The sequence below is a fragment of the Lithobates pipiens genome, unplaced genomic scaffold (genome assembly GCF_037356315.1).
Source record: "Lithobates pipiens isolate NorthernLeopardFrog02 unplaced genomic scaffold, aLitPip1_a1.2 Scaffold_3, whole genome shotgun sequence".
NCBI lineage: Eukaryota > Metazoa > Chordata > Amphibia > Anura > Ranidae > Lithobates > Lithobates pipiens.
The window spans coordinates 87,709,391-87,731,374 of NW_027507790.1; the positions used below are offsets into that span (position 1 = coordinate 87,709,391).

At 42.1% G+C, this 21,984-nt stretch overlaps 1 protein-coding gene across 1 annotated transcript in view; it reads right to left on the reverse strand.

The window, feature by feature from the left end:
• The window catches only part of CUX2 (cut like homeobox 2), a 598,839-nt gene that overhangs the window by 17,904 nt on the left and 558,951 nt on the right, over nucleotides 1–21,984 (reverse strand). Inside the window, exons 16-19 of the mRNA XM_077462022.1 lie at nucleotides 12,688–12,789; nucleotides 7,136–7,908; nucleotides 4,889–5,048; nucleotides 488–769 (exon numbers count right to left, since the gene is read on the reverse strand). Of these exons, the coding sequence (XP_077318148.1) occupies nucleotides 488–769; nucleotides 4,889–5,048; nucleotides 7,136–7,908; nucleotides 12,688–12,789 (1,317 nt within the window). The remainder of the gene's footprint in view (nucleotides 1–487; nucleotides 770–4,888; nucleotides 5,049–7,135; nucleotides 7,909–12,687; nucleotides 12,790–21,984) is intronic.

Consider the following 21,984-nt stretch of genomic DNA (forward strand, 5'->3'; position numbering starts at 1 on the left):
TTCAGGTAGAGATACATTACCAATCACTCATGCCTATTAATACAAAAATCATCTCTAATATTTATATACATCAGGAAGTAACACAAACACTGACTGTGTATGACTAATTCCATGAACTTCTAAGAGGTGGAAATTTTTCAAATGGAAATTGCTGATAGAAGATTAATAAAAAACTGTAGGTCATCGCGTTGCTTTGCATTCATGTAAAATGAGTGTCACTTCCAGAGACCAGGAAAAGGGAACTTTATAAATAGATTCATATCATGTGAGTGTCTTATAAGCATACTGTACACAATCTACACCATGAACCACAGAATTGCATTTTGTTAGTGTTTGCTCTGCATGGAGTATGTTGCAATAGATGAGCTTCACCCTTCCAAACCAAACTCCATATAAAACCCTAGGTACTGCACTGTTCTGAAATTCAAAAAGGAAATCATAGGAAGCTCATGTTTTACACAAATTACAATAATGTTTGTACATTTACCTAAATTATTGTCAGTCAGCACTTCCTTCACCCTCTTTGTTATGGAGTATGTATCCAGCTCCGGAGACATGGCCACAATCTCCTGGATCCCAGCTGCTGCCAACTGGTGAGGACCTGGGAAGGTTCGACCACTCAAGGAGGAAGTAGATCGGCTTTCTGGCTGCTGGTTTTCTTTGCTGCTTTCAAAGCTCAACATAAGAGGCTCAGTTGAACTTCTTTCTTGATCTGAAGGGCTTGGTGGTGGAGATGGGGATGGTTGTGTTTCCAAAGGGCTTGCTGTCCCTTCAAAAGAAAGATAAACTATGATTTTCTGTGCTTGTAAAACTATACCACTGATAGAAACCTTTTATTTGCTTGCTTGTCCATCCCATAGTTATATTAAAGCAAACCCAGGAAATTAGAGTGTTAGGCTACTTTCACACTGGGGCAGGCAGGCGCCGGGGGTAAAGCAGCGCTATTTTTAGTGCTGTAGCACCTGTATAGCGACTCAGTGGGAAAGTAGCCTAAGTTCCGTTTCCTCCAGTTTTATTTATTTATTTTTGGAGCATGATAATGGAACTTGTGGCTTCAGTCTCCCAGCAGGCTTTGTAGTGTGTCCATGTGTGGCTGATTTTACATTGTTTGCTATCATGTTCTCATGCACACAATATTATATACCGTATATTGTTTCTGCCGCAACATGTCAGTGGACAGTGCTTTGAATGAAAAATGACTGCACAGTTGCATTGCATTGCTGAAGATGCATTTGACACCCAGACTTGGACAGACTGACTTACTGCCTGACAATGCCTACATAGTCCATTAATCATCATTGTATAGGGAATTCCTCATCCTACTGACCACCAAAATAAAGAGGCACTTTGATTTCCAGTGATCACCAATGTAAAGAGGCATTTTTTCCCACTGACCACCAATATAAGTGCGCACTCTCGCTGACCTCCAATGTAATAGGACATATAACACTGATCCCCAATGTAAGCGGACACTTCTTCACTGACCACCAAGATTAAGTAGTACTTTTCCTGCCACTGACCACCACTGTAATGCCCTGTACACACGGTCGGAAATTCAGACGGAAAACATCTGATCGGATTATGTTATTATTATTATTATGTAAATCCCGACGGAAAAAGTTTGAGAGCTGGATCTAAAATTTTCCGACAACAAAATCTAATTGTACTTTTTCCGATCATTTGTAGAGAATTCCGACGGACAAAGTGCCACGCATGCTCAGATTAAATTATGAGACCAAAGCTATTGGCTACTAGCCTCTACGTAGTCCCATCGTATGCAACGAACGTCACCTCGTTCCGAACGATCGGATTTTGCGACAACTTTGTCCGACTGAGTGTATGTAACACAAGTTTTGGCCAAAATCCGTCGGGAAAAAATCAGATGGATTTTGTGGTTGGAATGCCGTGTGTACAGGACATAAGAGGGCACTTTCCACCAATGTAATGGCAAATTCTCCTTGCCACTGACCATCAATGTAAAGAGGTATTCTTCCTTCCACTGACTACCAATATAAGTGGGCACTTATTCACTGACGATCCAAGTAAAGGGCGCTACACTAAACTCTAATCCATAGGGGGAAATTCCAAGTTATTGAACTCTGTACACCATGCTAAAAGTTATGTACTCTGAATAGTTGCAGTCCGTATGCTGTGCTGTATGTTACATATTTTGGACTGCTGTACTCTATGGCCGCGTACACACGCGGGGACTGTTCGCTCAACTTTGTCTCAAAATTAGCATGGACGGACTTGCCCACACACGACGAACGAACAGTCCGCTGAAACCGTGCGCGATGACGTGAACGGCACGTACGACGGGACGAAAAATACGACGTCCTATACACTGCAATGCAAACTTCGGCGTGTAAATCCTTTCTGAGCATGCGCGGAACTTAGTTTGACGAACAAGCCTACACACGAGGGGACTGTTCGCTGAAACAGAGTTTCAGCGGACAGTTTTTCGGAATTTCCGAAAAACTTTGTTCAGCAGACTGTCCGCTGAAACTGTCCGCTGAAAGCCCACACACGAGCGGACTGTCCGCCGAAACACTGTTCAGCGGACAAAGTTGAGCGAAAAGTCCCCGCGTGTGTACGCGGCCTATGAGAAAACTGTACATATACATGGTACTGTTCACTGCATTCTGCATGTTATATAATTTGCATCACTGCACTCAACAAAAGTTACATACTGCACACCACTGCCCAACATTTGTTGTTTTGAATATCACATGTGGACTAATGAGCTCTGTACATTTTGCTTTACATAACATATTATAAACTGCTGCTTTCTGTATGCTGTACTGTACTATAAATTTCATAGGCTCACCTTTGCAATCTGTACACAGTGCAATATGCTACATACCCCAAACTACTGGGCTTTGTACAGTGTGCTACATCTTACATGCTTCTTCACAAAAGCCTATATGTGACCTAAAGTTACCTATTTTGTGCAACTTGGACTTACTCCTAATGCAGATCACTTTATTTAACCGCTTCAGTCCTGGAAGATTCTACCCCCTTCCTGACCAGAGTACTTTTTGCGATTTGGCATTGCATAGATTTAACTGACAATTGCACGGTCATGCAACATTGCAACCAAACAAAATAACGTCCTTTTTTTTCCACAAATAGAGCTTTCTTTTGGTGGTATTTGATCACCTCTGCGGTTTTTATTTTTTGCGCTATAAACAAAAAAAAGCATTATTTTTTACTTTTTCCTATAATAAATACCCCCCAAAAATATCTAAAAAAAAACTATTTTGTTCCTCAGTTGAGGCCGACATGTATTCTTCTACATATCTGCGATTTTTATCGTGACTGTGACATTATGGCAGGCATGTCGGACAATTTTGACACATTTTTGGGACCATTGGCATTAATACAGTGATCAGTGCAATTAAAAATGCATTGATTACTGTAAAAATTTCACTGGCAGTGAAGGGGCTAACACTAGGGGGCAGTGAAGGTGTTAAGTGTGTCCTAGTTTGTGTTCTAACTGAAGGGAGAGGGGACTGTGCAGGGAAGATAACAGATTGTCTGTTCATACAGAGTATGAACAGCGATCTGTCACTTCTCCCCCAGAGAACCGGAAACTGTGTGTTTACACACACAGTTCTAGGTTCTCCGCGTCTCAGCGGCGATCGCGGGAGCATGGCAGTAATCGAGACCTCCAGGCACTCGCATCCGATCGGGGGGGGGCGAGAGGGGGGCGTGTGTAAGTGCCCCCTAGTGGCCACAGCGCGAAGCTACGTAACAGCCGTGCCATTCTGCCGCAGTACAACTGTGGTGGCTGGTCGGCATGTGGTTAAAGGAAACATGTCAACAAAGAAATATGATGCCTGCCATATCTGAATGTCCAATCATAGTCAAATCAGAAGACTGAGCTGGATTTTTGACCAATGCTGGATTTTTGACTTATATGTGCACATATATACGTTCTGACATTTTAAAAAAGTGCAATAAGTAAAATCATCATTTAGTGATTATGTTGAATTACTACACAGTCATGTTCACAAACTGCACAACTGTCTTTGTTTCCCCTGTATTTGTGCTTTTTTGCATTCTGGAGCTTCTAATTATATTTCTGTTTTCTGGGGAAAAAATGTACCTGTTATAAGACGGACTTGCACAAAATTGCATGACCAAAAGTAACAGTAAAATATCAAACATCATAGCAACAGGAAAAGACTGGTTCTTTGGTTAACCTGCAATAAATTGCTTTACAAGGCCATTACCAGTATTCTTCAAATGACTAACATTTTTCCTGTATATCTGTAGTCCTAACTGGGACCTCTCTGTACCTTGTATGAGCTTAATTGTTTAAAAAATTCCAGAACTTTTAGATCACATGTTAACATTTGCACATATCTAATTTCAGTATAACTATTTTACATTAGTACTACTTTTTTCATTTGCCATTTCTGCCCTTCACTTTCTGTCCCATAGAAAAAACACAAAGTGAGAGGAAATCCCTACAAATTAAGGGACTCTCTTCAGGTCACCAGAACTAGTGTCCCAGTTGAAAGATTTGCCTGCTATAATTTTTTTAGGGACAACCCAAAATTTGGGATTTTATTTTACTTTCATTTATCATACTTATCATTGAAGATAATGGTAAAAAGGACAAATAGAAAGGGCGAATCTCCCTAACAGAGGCAGTAATAAAAACCTAATAGATGTTCTAAACCCTCTCTACGCCATCTAAAACCAAAAAAAAAAAAGTTTTGCCTTTAGTTATACTTAAACTAGACATATTTATTTACATGAGTTGACGTTTTACCCTCATGTGCATGTACTTGGACCATTTTCTGTTTATTCTTTTTGTACCATGTCTGCTAATTGCACATAATAGCTGATGCCTCATCCTTGTAGCTATAAAATGCTTTACCTTGTGACAGGGCAGGTTGCTGGCTAATCCCTTGGCCAAGCTGATCTGTCAGCCAGAGCTGCATTCGAATGAATGGTTCTCGGCCTTTCTGGGTTAGTTTACTCCATGGTTTGGGTCTCGATAGCATGTCACTGACACTGCCCTGGGATAATCCAAGAACCTGTATGGAAAAGCACAGGCTATTGATAAGATGCAAAGTGTAGTACAGGCAACAAATCTGTTAAATTATAACTGCCCCCACAGATTAAGTTACACCATCCTAAAGTTCCCATTGAAAAAGCACAGGCAGAATTAGAATAGCATTAAAGAAGATCTACAGTGAAACTCATTAAGGTGGTACCAAATTTAATTTTATATGTCCACAATCCTAAACCCAAAACCCCAAAACAGTTTTCCATATTTTTTCTATATATTTAGCCAATAGATTTAGTTCTGTGTTGATTGGCAATAATTTGAGTCAAAACTGCTTTTCTCTGCATACAAGTCAGTGGGAACAAAAAAAGTAGCTTGAAGCAGGTTAATGCAGCTTAGAAGGAAGTGTAAATGCAAGTCATAAGAAGGTAAACTGCACCTGTAAATGAACTGGAAAGTATATTACCGGTATACTAATATTAAATGCAGGCTACGTGCACCAAAAAAACAAAAAAAAAAAGCTGCATTTTCCCATTGATGCCCTAACCGTTAAAAGAATCAGCTACACATTTTTAATGACTAAAAAAAGTTGATTGCATAGTTTCTTTTCTCAAAACAAAAAAACAAAAACAACCTTGGCTGCATACGTTATATTAATTTGGCTGTTGGGAATCTCTTGTGTTACACATTCATCCTGCTCTTTCATTCCCAGCATCCTTGAAATGCAGCAAAGGCGCTCTGAATGGCAGTGAATTTCAATCCTTTGTAAAATCTGTGTTTAGTTTGAACTGAACAAGTTTACATGTTCTACGTTCACATGTATGAAAATACCCCGGAGTCACCATTTCCCAGATGAAGCTCCACATTGCGAGTTAAATGTCCAGATATAAATTTATTTCAATATACAGTAGTATAAAACTGAAATACTTTGTCACAGAGCCAAAATGTTTCAGGAGCCATAAATCAGAAAATAGGAGACAATATGTACTGGAATTATTTAAGAATACAATATTTTTAGCAAACTAATATTGTAGCTCAAACCGGCGTCTGACTAACTCTGTACGGCAATATCTGACAAACTCTGTGGCATGGTATTTTTTTTTTTTTTATCAGAAAAGTTTTTTATTGTAAATATAAAACAATCCAGTGAACATACATTAACAAGAGTCAGCATTTAATTGTACCACTTTTTAAGTCTTGTTGCACCCTAACATATCTTTACCCTGGTGGGTAAGGATGCCGAACACCCCCCTGACTCGAACTCGAAGCTCATCCCTACTGGTGGGCCAAAAGTGTAATACACCATCCAAAACAAAAAAGAAAGAAAAGAACCAAACGACACAGACATAGGACTAGGTAATACAGTTTGTGAGTGCCCTGGTATTTTAATACTTCTATGGTTTTAGAACAGTTCTGCTTAAAAAGAAAATACCTAAGTATTGTTAACCTAAATATCTATTGTTTAGCTCACTGTGCTAACACAATACACTGTATATTTAAATGTTCAAACAACGTCCAAATTTAGTCTAGCTAGTGCCATGTGCTCCTATTTTAAAGGAAGCCATGTCGTGTTTCAAAGCACAGATTTCTAAAACAAATAGTCAGCAAAGATATTTCTGCTCTAGTCCCCTAAACCTCTCTGAAGATATTTTTCTATTTTTTTGAAAGTGACTCACTGCTTTTGAATGATTCACATTTACCATGTATTCTCGAGTTGCTATTTTTCAAGCTTATAAGATAACATTGAGAAGAAAGCAGATACTGAGGACTAGAAATAAGAAATCCTAACATATGAAACATGGCTAATGTATTACACAAAGAAAATCTAACTGGCTCAAAGGGTCAGTCCACCTAAAAGTTACATTTTCGGCTCATATGGAATCTCATGGGATATTAGTAACCTGCAGGGTTCACATAGATCTTGGGGACTCTAAAGATGAACCCCCATCGAAGCTCTAATTTACTTTTCAGTATCGCTCCACAGTGGTGTTCCCACATCTCCCGTTGAAAGCTGCGTACAATAAATTTATTAAAAAACAAATCAGAAAAGTGATACCCCTGACCTGAAATATTATTTTCGTTGGGATATTTTTACATGGGCAGCAATACTTATACCTTTTCTCCAAAGATTCTCTGGCAAATGCCATTTTTGGCAAGTTTTTCTTTAACCTGTCTTGTCAGGTCCAGCGTATCTACCTCTCTGTACATGTACATCTCATACTGCTCCGGAGTCAGAGGGGGCACAGTGGGCTTGAGGTTTCTTGGAACATATGCAGGGTAGTATGAAAGTTGACTGATATTCTGATTATCCAGGCTTCCAGCCTCTGTTTTCACTTCAATTATCTTGTGTGCTTCTTCCCCAGTTGATATATCTTCCTCATTGTTAACATTCTCCCCATTATCTCCTCTTTTCCAAACTCGCCCATTTACCATACTGGAGTAACTTGATGATGATGAAGACAGCGAGGGAGACACAGAGGTGAATGGATGGCTCAGGACATTCTTTTCCGATGCCCAATGCTGGTCAAAATATGATCCGGCATCACCAATCTCTGATTTCACTTTGCGGATGATGTTTTGTACAAAAGCAGCTGGAGACAGCACACTCAGTGGTGTTTGTGTGCAGCTTGTGCTGGCGGGAAGGATGCCCTCCTCCTGTTTAATGTAGATATGAGGGGTTGTGTGTGTTGTAGGAGTGAGAACTGGACGCTCATTTGGTGGAGTTGGAATGGACCTATGGCTACTCCCTGATTCAATTTCCAGCAGTGCCTGCTGCTGTGCCTGCATCTCTCGCCTAGCCTGCTCCAAGATGCTCTTTATTGCACTCTCCGAGTTGTTGTTAACACTGGAAGTTGATGATAAAGGAACACTCGAACCTTTTGTTTCACCTGCATACAAAAAAAAAGAAAGAAATATTGTTATGGGTGCCCAATGGTAACCCAAAGATTTATTTTCCTGTCTTATCTTATCCTTAGATAATTGTCATAAAGGTATGATCAAAACTATATTGGGAAAATGTTACGCATTTGTTAGCGTACAAGAGAAAACTCCTAGTTTTTTAATGCAATTTGCTCTCATAAGGCTCCTTATCAATTTTCATATAAGATTCTCAGAAAGCAGTATTTCATTTTCTCCTCCATAAATGTGCACACAGTTAAGTCCTATTCATAAATAATGACCCGTCCATTAGGAGGTAGTAGAAGTGTCAGTTCTTATTAATGAGCTGATGATTTTATGATAGGAAGCTGCAGAGTGGAAACAGGAATTATTAACAGATGTGATGCTGTAACTCAGAAACAGCCCTTAGTATTATTTAAAAGGGAATGGTGTCTTTGGTTTACATTAACAGTAATGCAATAAGCTTCCATTAGACCTACCCTCACTAATGTCATACCCCCCCCGTGTCAGGACACCAATTAAATGACTTATTATGAACTGCATACATTTATTACTAACACGTCTATGTTACTGAATCACTGCCTGGAAGCCTATGGGCTGCACAATATTATCTACAAAAATATAATGCATCTTGTAACTCAAAACCAACTAATTGGTAATTGTGCTTGTTAATCAGCACCGACATTAAAAAAGGGTGTACACTTATTTTACATTTAAAGATTAACTTTTTTTTTTTGCCGCCCTGCGCGGCAGGATCTGTCTGTGTATGATTTACAAAATGTATTAAATAAAATCAGATAAATAAAAAAGATAAACCCAGTTGGTGCAATCCACACACTTGAACCTCCGTAGAATTTCCACCATCAAATCCCTCTGCTTGTGTTCATTGTGTGGCAGAAGCTTCTATTTATGATTTTTATTTATAGAATTTATAGGGAAATGTGACATTAAATGATCACATGTATTATGTATGCACTGGATGAGGAAATAATTAATGTGGGATTTGAAATGAATAGATCACAATAACACAGGTAATAATACCCCAATAGTTTCACGTTCAGATATCATTTAACAAATTTGAAAGCTATTTCTGATTTAGTCACAGATGTCGAAGCATTTAACCCATGCTATCTATCTATCTATCTATCTATCTATCTATCCTTTATATCTTTTTCTATTTAAAAAAAAAAGCTAAACATGACCATAAAACATACAGCAGGTGGCAGCATAACTCTTTTTTTGCACAACGTCTGAAGAACTAGAAAGCTGATTGTCTGCAATGTGCTGAATTGTTCACTAAGAGCCAGTCAGGAAAACAAAACAAAGGCTTTTGTGGTTGCTTTGTCACAAGTGACACCTGATGCAAGGTTCAAAACAGATATTATCTGGTTATCCCATCCGCTCCGCTCAGTTGGTATTCAAATCTGACAAATTCACTGAACCTTAAATAGTAAGTCCACTTTTGTTGATAAAAAAAACCCATTCCCCTCTGGGTGATCTATGTACATTGTAAGGATTTTAACAAACATTGTTGCAGATTGCGACCTTTTGTTAGTCTGAATAAATAGCTGTTGTTTGTCTATGTCCCGGTGCAAAGTGAATCTAGAGATTTTAAAATGATCAATTAGCTTGCAAGGTTCTAATGAGCAAAGTGACATACTGTTCTGTGATTTTCCTTTGGGCGTATCTCACCAAATATGACATTTTTGTTGCAGGGGATGCCCAAAATCTGACTTATACCTTAGTGCAGACTTCTGGTAAAATCAGTAAGCCAATCACATAAGCAGGAAATTACAATTCTGGGGCATTCTGTACACCATCTGTGTACAGAAGGTCTCCAGGCGGCCATATTGCATTGCATTGCCATATTGCATTGCATTTACAGAAAATTACAGAGCTGCAGATTGAAAAACGAAAGGTAATTTTTATTAACATCCAATTACAATATGACATGTTTAGCAATTATATATGCTATAATTTTTTTTTCCGCTATTTTTTTCCCCCACGAATGTGGAGTTATTCTTTAAAGCTGGCTACACACACTGTGTTTTTTTTTTTTTTTCAACCAGCTGATTGAGCAAATGGCAGGTCCCCACATCAACATACGCAATGTTGATGCAAGATCTCTCCTGCTGAGACATTGTATTCTGGCGGGGTGCTCCTCCATCCCGCTGAAATACACTGATCAGCCACTGGCTGCGAGTGCTAATCAAATGCTGGTTTTCCAGCATGCCTATTCAATAGAAGCTGATCATTATACCAGTTTATGTTGAACAGAAAGCAGTACACACAGACAGAAAGTCAGCCAGTTCTTGCTGAACTGGCCTTTAGTTCTGCTTAGAATACCCAAACGATTTGTGTTAGGGCTCATTCAGATGGGCACTGAGACCAGTCCTCCAATTCAAGCCACCGTCTGCTGCATGTGAATGCAACTCGGACCTGCCTGCAGGCAGCCCATAGAAGTGGCTGCACAGAAAACAGCTGCACATGGTCACATGTCAAAATTTGATATGAGGCTGGAGTGGGTGTCCAGATCCAGAGATACTGATTGTTCGATTCTGTGCGCCCACTCCCGTGATGCACCCAGCCAGATGTATACATGTCATTACACTGCTGAAAGATTCAGGGCCTCTCAGTATCAATCTAGAATACACATAACGTGTGAAAAAATGTTCACAATTGCATGGTTTTCTGGTTGGATTGCTTGAGATAAAGCTCCATACACACTGGAGTAATCAAAGTTAGTCCATATAAATAATCATTGCTCAAACGCCACTAAACATGTTTGCTACCTTGCATTCTTTCTCATATATATGAAGGAAAAAAAACTATGAGCTGCTTGTAAACATCTCAATATCAATGATGAGGAATTATATAAATATACATGTGTACATACACTGTTGTGCTCATAAGTTTACATACCCTGGCACAATTTATGATTTCTTGGCCATTTCTCAGAGAAGAAAAGCTGCGCATGGGACGTACATTCCAGCATGACAATGATCCAAAACACAAGGCCAAGTCAACTTGTCATTGGCTTCAGCAGAATAAAGTGAAGGTTCTGGTGTGGCCATCTCAGTCTCCTGACCTCAATATCATTGAGCCACTTTGGGGAGATCTCAAACGTGCAGTTCATGCAAGACAGCCCAAGAAATTACAGGAACTGGACGCTTTTTGCCAAGAGGAATGGGCAGCTTTACCATCTGAGACGATAAAGAGCCTCATCCACAAATATCACAAAAGACTTCAAGCTGATTGATGTTAAAGAGGGCAATACACAGTATTAAGAACTGGGGGTATGTAAACTGGGGTCATTTGGGTAGTTTCTGTTGTGATTATGATTTAAAAAGAGTAAACACAGTTATTGATAATAAATGGCTTAAGCCAAACACTAACCATGAGTGAAAGAAATGTTTTGTGTTATCATTCATATTCTCTAAACAATGGCCAAGAAATCATAAATTCTGCCTCATGAGCACATCTGTATATATACATGTGATATTATAGTATTTATTTATAGGGGCAGATTCGATTTTAGATTTCTTGTTTTTTAAATGCAATGTGTACAAGCACTATTTCTTTATCATGGTCAGGGTGACTAATACACTGTCTATCGTTGCTAGCTTTGACAAAAGAACTCTTTTGTTAAGAGAGCTCAGTAGCTCAAGCAAAAAAATAAATACGAGAGGGTCAGAGCAGTAACTTACCCCCCTTTTCATCCCTCCCTCGAGGGCTCCCCCTACACTTTTAATCACAGACAGAGAGGTTGATATACTAAAGGCAAACGGGAATGAGAATTTTCCCTTAGTGTAGTGAATGAGGTGAGGTTCTGCATGTGGTTTGCCTTGAGATTGGGTATTATTTGAAAAGTGAATTTTCACCATATTCCCCTGCAAGGTGAATAGCTGTGCTCTCTAGTAAAGCAGTTGTAAACCACTGGATTTTTTTTTTGTACCCTGTAAGGTAAAGTCATAATATGCTAGTATGGATTGTATACTAGCACATTATGTTAAGCTTACCTTAAAACTAAGCCCTCCTGTGCCAAGATGTCAGAGCTGGGGGCCGCTTCCATCCTCACCTGTCTTGCTTCTGGGTTCACGGACCCCGTCTCTGTGACTGGCCGGAAGCCACGATGATGTTTATGGTACAGGGCCAGGGTGGCCGCTCCTTTAGAAAGCACGCGCCAATGATGTCACTGGCTGTATGTACATTAAATATCTCTTTAACGGTGCACATTTAGGAGATATTTACACTACCTATAGGTAAGCCTTATTATAGGTTGTTTTTTTTTCCTTACCTGCAAGGTAATTTCATAATGTGCTAGTTTGCATCGCATACTAGCACATTATGTTAAACCTACCTTAAAATGAAGCTCTTCTAGTGCCGAGATGTCAGAGCTACAGGCGCTCCCGTCTTGCGGGCTCTGGCTTTGTGACTGGCCGGAGCCATGATGACAGCACACTCATGCGTATTGGGAGCATGGTTACGGCACAGGGCTCTGAAGGAACGGCATGGGTGGTCCTTCCTTCAGAGAGCATGTGCCAGTGATGACACTGGCTGCATGTACAGTAAATATTTCCAAACTGTGCCTGTTTAGGAGATATTTACACTACCTATAGGTAGGTAAGCCTTATTATAGGCTTACCTAGAGGTAAAAGTTAGTGATGGAAGTTTACTTCCATTTTAGCAATGAATAACATCACAACAACAATTCATATCAATCTAAAATCCTGCAAAAAGTAAACAGTTGTCATTATTGGCCGACTTACCCCCTTTCTGAGACTGAATCTCTTTTTTTGCTTGCTCTAGAATATTTTTGATGGCATCATCTGAACCGGTTTCTGGAGTTCGAATTCTAGGTGTGATGCTTCCTAAATAATAACAAAATAAAGTAAGTGCAATAAATAGATATACAATTACTCAAATTCTGATGATCCATCAAGAGTTCATTCTTTCCCATAACTCCCTGCTAATGCACACATACTGTACAACCAAGTGCTCCGTGATCAACTATAAATGTTCTATTTCTGTCCTTGGCCAAATATATCCAGTCTCCCACTGGTCACTTTAGATTACAGATATCTATCTGCCAAGTTCATTTTAAGTGGTGGTCAGTCAAGCACACTAAATATACAAACTGGTATCCATACCCCTATGGGTTTGCTAGTTTGTGTGCCTGTACTTTGTTGATAAAAAACACATGTGCCCTTCAGCAGGAGGTAAACCTAAAAGAGGCCTTTAATGATTGGGTCCCCTCTACAATATCTGGTAACAATGTGAACTAGGGCTTTCTGAAGCAATGGTATCCAAAAAAGGAGCTAATGCACAATTCACTTGCCCTAAATAGGCAGGTAAGTTATACATAACCTTACAAAGTTCTAATTCACTAGTATATGGGTGGAGTCTGTCAGCATAAGACCTTTGAGCACAAGACAGGTGCTTTGATAGGGTTCACTATTTTTAAGGTAGTACTCCTGAGATACTTGCTTGTATTAGCATAGCTGTTGCCTACCAGCCTTAAGCATGCCAGTCAATATGCCTGATGTACCAGACCTACACCTATAAATGCAACATTTAATTTTTCTTACTTGGAGAAAACTGTTAAAGATATAAAAACAAACACATATTAATTACTGGTGGATTAGTGAATGTGAATTATATTGTGGAAAAGAATGGACAAATCCTGGTGTAGAATGTTATTAATAATTTCCTATCTCTATTTTATTTAGCTAATTTGGGGAAATGAACAATAAACAGTATTCATCTCACACCCCTCTGTGGGGTAAGCTTTGCACTTGCCTTCCATCCTGGAACCTCAACTCTGGGTTTCCAAGATAATTAAAAAGTTGCAGCATATAATACAGCAGCAGCTTGCATCCCACTCATATGGAAACAAATCTCACCCTCCACTCTGGCCATGTGGTTTTTGAAAGTTCCAAGATATTTATATCATGCAAAACCTCATTGCCGGAAAGTGGTTTAATTATCCTGATATGACGTCCAGCAGGATAAGCCGGGGGCCCGCAGCACGGCGATCGTTGATGTGGTGTGTTAGTCTGACACTCCGCAACTCTGATCTCAGTGAAGAGCCTCAGACGTCTTTACCATGTGATCAGTTGTGTCCAATCACAGCTGATCACAGTGTAAACAGGAAGAGCTCTTTATCGACTTTTCCTCCACTCACACTGAGGCGAGCAGAGGAGAGCTGCTCTCCTGATGGGGGGGGGGGCTGTGCTGATTATCAGTGTAGACCCACCAGGGATGTCCACCAGGTATTTCCACCCATGACCAATCAGCGCCCATTAGAGGTGCCAATCAGTGTCCTTCAGTGATGCCTGCCAGTGCCTCCTCATCAGTGCTGTCTATCAGTGTCACCTATAAGTGCCAATCAGTGCGGCCTTTCAGTGCCCATTAATGTCGCCTATCAGTGCCCATCAGTGTCAGCTATGAGTGCCCATCAGTGCCACCTGTGAGTGCCCACCAGTGCTGCCTCTCCATGCCCATCAGTGCTGCATATTAGTGCCTCATCATCAGTACCCATAAGTGCCAGCTCATCAGTGCCCATCAATGCTGCCTTATCAGTGCCCATCAGTGCAGCCTCATCAGTGCCCATCAGTGAAGGAGAAAACTTACTTATTTACAAAATTTTGTAACAGAAACAAAGAAACTTTTTTTCACAACTTTTGGTCTTTTTTTTATTTGTTTGGTATAAAATAAAAACCTCAGTGGTGATCAAATACCACCAAAGGAAAGCTCTATTTGTTGGAGCAAAATGATAAAAATGTTGTTTGGGTACAGCGTTGCATGACCACGCAATTGTCACTTAAATTGTGACAGCGCTGAAAGCTGAAAATTGGCTTGGGCAGGAAGGGGGGAAAGTGCCCAGTATTGAAGTGGTTAAACAGGATTATGTGTGAAAAGCAATACAAAAAAGGGCTCATAGATATACACTTACCGGCCACTTTATTAGGTACATGTGTTCAATTGCTTGGTAGCACAAATTGCTAATCGACCAATCACGTGGCAGCAACTCAGTGCATTTAGGCATCTAGATGTGGTGAAGATGACTTGCTGAAACCGAGCATCAGAATGGGGAAGAAAGGGGATTTAAGTGACTTTGAATGTGGCATGGTTGTTGGTGCCAGACAGGCTGGTCTGAGTATTTCAAAAACTGCTCATCTACTGGGATTTTCATGCACAACCATCTCTAGGGTTGCAGAGAAAGGTCAGAAAAAGAGAAAATATCCAGTGAGCGGCAGTTGTGTGGATGTAAATGCCTTGTTGATGAGAGGAGATTGAGCAGATTGGTTCGAGATGATAGAAAGGCAACAGTAACTCAAATAACCACTCGTTACAACCAAAGTATGGAGAATACCATCTGTGAACGCACAACACATCGAATCCTGAAGCAGATGGGCTACAGCAGAAGCCTACTACACTGATAATCAGCACAGACCCCCCCCCCCCCCCCCCATCAGGACAGCAGCTCTCCTCTGCTTGCGTCAGTGTGAGTGGAGGAAAAGTCGATAAATAGCTCTTCCTGTTTACACTGTGATCAGCTGTGATTGGACACAACTGATCACATGGTAAAGAGCCTACATCAGAGGCCCTTCACCAAGATCGGAGATGCAGAGTGTCAGACTAACACACCATGTAGTATAAAGCTGGGGGGTGCTTACGTCTAAGGCCGCGTACACACGCGGGGACTGTTCGCCCAACTTTGTCCGCTGAACAGTGTTTCGGCAAACAGTCCGCTCGTGTGTGGGCTTTCAGCGGACAGTTTCAGCGAACAGTCCGCTGAACAAGGTTTTTCGGAAATTCCGAAAAACTGTCCGCTGAAACTTTGTTTCATCAAACAGTCCCCTCGTGTGTAGGCTTGTTCGTCTAAGTTCCGCGCATGCTCAGAAAGGATTTACACGCCGAAAGTTATAATGCAGTGTATAGGACGTCGTATTTTTCGTCCCGTCGTACGTGCCGTTCACGTCATCGCGCACGGTTTCAGCAAACTGTTCGTTCGTCGTGTGTGGCCATGTCCGCCCATGCTAATTTTGAGCGGACTGTTTGCCGAAACTGTTTGACGGACAAAGTTGGGCAAACAGTCCCCGCGTGTGTACGCGGCCTAACTGTGACATGTAGCACCATTGCTTGTTTTATTGTGGGCAAGACTAATCTAAACTCCTTATACCTATTTCCTAGCTATGGCTAGGCTGTTCTGTAATTTAGAAAAATGCTGCCATAGATACTCACAATAATGAAGTGTCTAGGAAAGAACAATCCCAACCAAACAACCTACTTCTGCAGAGTTAAATTTGAAAACATAATTGTGACCTCTAACTGTAAGTTTAACTTCATTGAACATCCACCTTTCCCATCTGTAAGTAAATCATTTAAACAATTTCTGTAGAAATAACCTTTCAAATTGGAACTTTACCCTTAACTTTAATGTTATTGTTTTATTATTGTGGAGAAGAGTTGCAACCCATGTTAGAGTTTTATTGCTGTTTCTGGACCTGTTGGGGGTTTTTCCTATAATTTTGCAACATTCACAAAGGAATTACCGTAGACTTCTCCAATGGGGAAACATATACTAATAAATAACACCTTTTTAACAGACCAGGGGAATAAGGGGGGGGGGGGGGGGGGTCTTTGAACAGGGATATATTCAACAAACACTTGGCAAAGATCCAAACCCTTGCCCACTCTATCCAAATCACATCCGATCTCCGTAGCGCTGCGAGTTCAGCCATACAGATAGTATGGCTGAACTCGCAGGGCTCCCGCAGCAAACTCGCACGGGACCCTTTTTTGGGTCCGCAACGGAATCGGATCACATGGGGGTTCACACCATGCGATCCGATTCCTGTGCGAGTCGGCAGATCGCACTGCGATATGCCGACGGATCTGGGGGTGTCATTAACATAACATTGACACCCCCAGCCGTCCGCATAGGGCAGTGTGAACTGCCGGCGGGAGGTATGCGATGCGGGAAAACGCCGCGGATTCGCGGCGTTCCCGCATCGCAGCAATGTGAACCTAGCCTAAAGAATTCAAAATTATTCACAAATTCCACCTCCAAGCATTTTACCTTCATATAATTCTGCCTGTGTTGTATACATTAAAAGACTTGTTTGTACTGGAATGGGGAAACGTTCTGACAATCAGCTCCTGTAGAATAATAAGGTAGTGTATATACATGTATACTGTTCTTAACGTGTCACTAAACCCACATCATAGAAAAATCAATAAAGTATGCATTACATGCTGTTCACACTCACTTAGTCACTATGAGATTAGTTTTCTGTATTCTGCAAAAAAACGATTGATCCTGCTGCTCTCTATCTCGACCTACTGTTCATGTCCCCAATTCAGATAGGGATTTTGCAGCTGTGGTGGCATCTCTGCACATGCTCAGTTTTCAGTGAGGTTCTATGCTAAGCATTTACTCCCTATCACTTCTAAACAGCCCATGTGACTATAGAGTCAAACATGTGGGTGTGTACACATGACAACCCACTCCTTCCCTCCTCCTCCATGCCCACTAACCAGCAGCACACAATAGGGGTGGGGTATTACATATAGGTTAATGGAGGCTTCACGTCCTTGTTATTCTAAGACATAAGCTGGAGGCAGGGCTGTTTTTAAGCCAGGGCAAAAGGGGCAGCTGCCCTGGGCCCTGTCATTGTTGTGGGGCCCAAAGCAGCTGCCTCATACTTGGCAACTATCCCAGTTTAAATTCCCTTGTCCTCTGAGGTTTTAGTCCCGTGCTGTGTCCTAATATCTCAATGTGAAGTTCTGCTACTAATGTTGCCCAGCTCTGTCCTATTGTGTACAGATGACTCATCTGCAGACTCTGTGTTTACATGTAACTACTGACATTGATATGTAAATAGCGACGGCATTCATATGTAAATTGCGGCAGACCGTCAGGATTCATATGTAAATAGAGGCAGTATTCATATGTATATCATGCCCCCCGGAGGTCATATCCACCATCACCTATACTGAATGCCATTAACCACTTTAAGACCGGACCATTTTGCTGGTAAATGACCAGAGGTCTTTTTACACTTTGGCACTGCGCTGCTTTAACTGGTAATTGCGCGGTCATGCAATGTTGTACCCAAACAAAATTTGCGTCCTTTTCTTCCCACAAATAGAGCTTTCTTTTGATGGTATTTGATTGCCTCTGCGATTTTTATTTTTTGCGATATAAACGTAAAAAGACCGCAAATTTTGAAAAAAAATGATATTTTCTACTTTTTGTTATTAGAAAAATCCAATAAACTCAATTTTAGTCATACATTTAGGCCAAAATGTATTCAGCCACATGTCTTTGGTAAAAAAAAAAGTCAATAATTGTATATTTATTGGTTTGCGCAAAAGTTGTCACATCTACAAACTAAGGTACGTTTTCTGGAATTTACGCAGCTTTTAGTTTACGACTGCCTATCTCATTTCTTGAGGTGCTAAAATGGCAGGGCAGTACAAAACCCCCCCAAATGACCCCATTTTGGAAAGTAGACCCCCTAAGGAAATTGATAAGAGGCATGTTGAGCCCATTGAATATTTTATTTTTTTGCCTCAAGCGATTGAATAATGACAAAAAAAAAATTTTTTTTTTTTTTTTACACAAAGTTGTCACTAAATGATATATTGCTCACACATGCTATGGGCGTATGTGAAATGACACCCCAAAATAAATTCTGCTGCTTCTCCTGAGTACGGGGATACCACATATGTGGGACTTTTTGGGAGCCTAGCCGCGTACGGGGCCCCGAAAACCAAGCACCGCCTTCAGGCTTTCTAAGGGCGTAAATTTTTGAGTTCACTTCTCACTACCTATTACAGTTTTGAAGGCCATAAAATGCCAAGATGGCACAAAACCCCCACAAATGACCCCATTTTAGAAAGTAGACACCCCAAGCTATTTGCTGAGAGGCATGTTGAGTTCATGGAATATTTTATATTTTGCCACAAGTTGCGGGAAAATTACAAACTTTTTTTTTTTTTTTTTTTTTTCACAAAGTTGTCACTAAATGATATATTGCTCACACATGCCATGGGCATATGTGAAATGACACCCCAAAATAAATTCTGCTGCTTCTCCTGAGTACGGGGATACCACATATGTGGGACTTTTTGGGAGCCTAGCCGCGTACGGGGCCCCGAAAACCAAGCACCGCCTTCAGGCTTTCTAAGGGCGTAAATATTTGACTTCACTCCTCACTACCTATTACAGTTTTGAAGGCCATAAAATGCCAAGATGGCACAAAACCCCCACAAATGACCCCATTTTAGAAAGTAGACACCCCAAGCTATTTGCTGAGAGGCATGTTGAGTCCATGGAATATTTTATATTTTGCCACAAGTTGCGGGAAAATTACAAACTTTTTTTTTTTTTTTTTTTTTTTCACAAAGTTGTCACTAAATGATATATTGCTCACGCATGCCATGGGCATATGTGAAATGACACCCCAAAATAAATTCTGCTGCTTCTCCTGAGTACGGGGATACCACATATGTGGGACTTTTTGGGAGCCTAGCCGCGTACGGGGCCCCGAAAACCAAGCACCGCCTTCAGGCTTTCTAAGGGCGTTACAGTTTTGAAGGCCATAAAATGCCAAGATGGCACAAACCCCCCCCAAATGACCCCATTTTGGAAAGTAGACACCCCTAAATTTAGGGGTACACTAGTGAGACTAGGTAATAAATGGCGGGTGCCCTGAAACTATAAAAAAATAACTAACCAACCAGCGTCACCTGTAACAGTTATATGGTGATCACTGGTGAAAGGGTTAACTAGGGGGCAATCAGGGGGCTTTATGCGGTAGTATATGGGGGTCCCTGGCGCTATAAAAAGCTGCGGCGAACCTAAATACCTACTTGCCTAACTAGCGTCACCTGTGACACTAATACAGCGATCAGAAAAACGATCGCTTATTAGGCTGGGTTCACACTGGAGCGATGCGGGAACGCCACGAATGCGCGGCGGGTTCCCGCATCGCATGCCTCCCGGCGGCAGTTCACACTGCCCTATGCGAACTGCTGGGAGTGTCAGTGAAATGTTACTGACACCCCCAGATCAGTTCGCATATCGCAGTGCGATCTGAAAACTCGGATCGCATGGTGTGAACACCCATGCGATCCGATTCTGCTGCGGGCCAAAAAAAGGGTCCCGTGCGAATTTGCGGCGGGTGCGGCGGGTGTGGCGGGTGCGGCGAATGGCTGAACTCGAATCGCACAGAGATCGGATGTGATTTGCACTGCAGTGCGGTGCGAATCACATCCGTTCTCAAACCGCTGCAATCTGAACCCAGCCTTAGTGACACTGGCGACGGGGGGTGATCACGGGGTTAAACCTTTATTGGGGGGGTTAGGGGGGTACCTTAGAACTAAAGGGGGCTAACCCTAACTGCCCTAACAGTTATTAGTCACAAATGACACCCGCCGGGTGATCAGGGGGTTAAACCTTTATTAGGTAATAAATGGCGGGTGCCCTGAAACTATAAAAAAATAACTAACCAACCAGCGTCACCTGTAACAGTTATATGGTGATCACTGGTGAAAGGGTTAACTAGGGGGCAATCAGGGGGCTTTATGCGGTAGTATATGGGGGTCCCTGGCGCTATAAAAAGCTGCGGCGAACCTAAATACCTACCTGCCTAACTAGCGTCACCTGTGACACTAATACGGCGATCAGAAAAATGATCGCTTATTAGGCTGGGTTCACACTGGAGCGATGCGGAAACGCCGCGAATCCGCGGCGGGTTCCCGCATCGCATGCCTCCCGGCGGCAGTTCACACTGCCCTATGCGAACTGCTGGGAGTGTCAGTGAAATGTTACTGACACCCCCAGATCAGTTCGCATATCGCAGTGCGATCTGCAAACTCGGATCGCATGGTGTGAACACCCATGCGATCCGATTCTGCTGCGGGCCAAAAAAAGGGTCCCGTGCGAATTTGCGGCGGGTGCGGCGGGTGTGGCGGGTGCGGCGGGTGCGGCGAATGGCTGAACTCGAATCGCACAGAGATCGGATGTGATTTGCACTGCAGTGCGGTGCGAATCACATTCGTTCTCATAAACCGCTGCAATGTGAACCCAGCCTTAGTGACACTGGCGACGGGGGGTGATCACGGGGTTAAACCTTTATTGGGGGGGTTAGGGGGGTACATTAGAACTAAAGGGGGCTAACTCTAACTGCCCTAACAGTTATTACAGTCACAAATGACACCAATGCAAAAAAAAAAAAAAAAAAAAAAAAAATGACATTGGTGTCACTGTGACTGGGGGGCAGGGGTAATTGGGGGGGTGATCGGGGGGTAAAGGGGGGGTGTGAGTGTGCCTGGCATGTTCTACTGTGTGTGTAGAGTGTTGGTGCAACTCACCGATCCGCTCTCCTCCGTGTCGGAACGGAAAATACCGACACGGAGGAGAGAATACATCACTTCCTCTCCTGTGTTTACATTACAGGAGAGGAAGTGATGTCACGGGGGATTTCCATTCGTCGAGAGCGATCGCGAGGGGGTGGCCATGAATGAATGGCCGTCCCCTCATCCCTGATCTCTCCCGAACGAATGCCGACCGCCGCAGGCACCGGGGGGGGGCCCGATCGGGCCCCCCACCCGCGGGCAGGCATGGACTTATATATACGCCAATATGCCTGCCCGTGCCATTCTGCCGACGTATATCGTCGTGCGGCGGTCGGCAAGTGGTTAAGCAAAGGTAAGCACATTTGTGGGGGGAGGGTAGTGTGGGGTGTACAAAGGTAGGCAGTGAAGGAATTACAGTTTGGGGTGCACAGGTGAGCAAGGAGGGGGATGTATAGAAGTAAGGTGGGTGCAAAGATGAGCAGAGGAGGCAGGTAGAGTTAAAGGGGAGGGGGAGTGGAGAGGATGGGGGAGGTTTGGGGTGCAGAGGTTAGCATGGTTTTAGGATACAAAGGTGTACTGACAGGGTGGATAAAGATGAAGGTCATGTGTAAGGCAGCCCATTCTTTTTATTGTGCTGCTCTATGCGCTACAAATACAGAAGAAACTCCCAAACCCTTTTCCAAAATCAGTGAGCA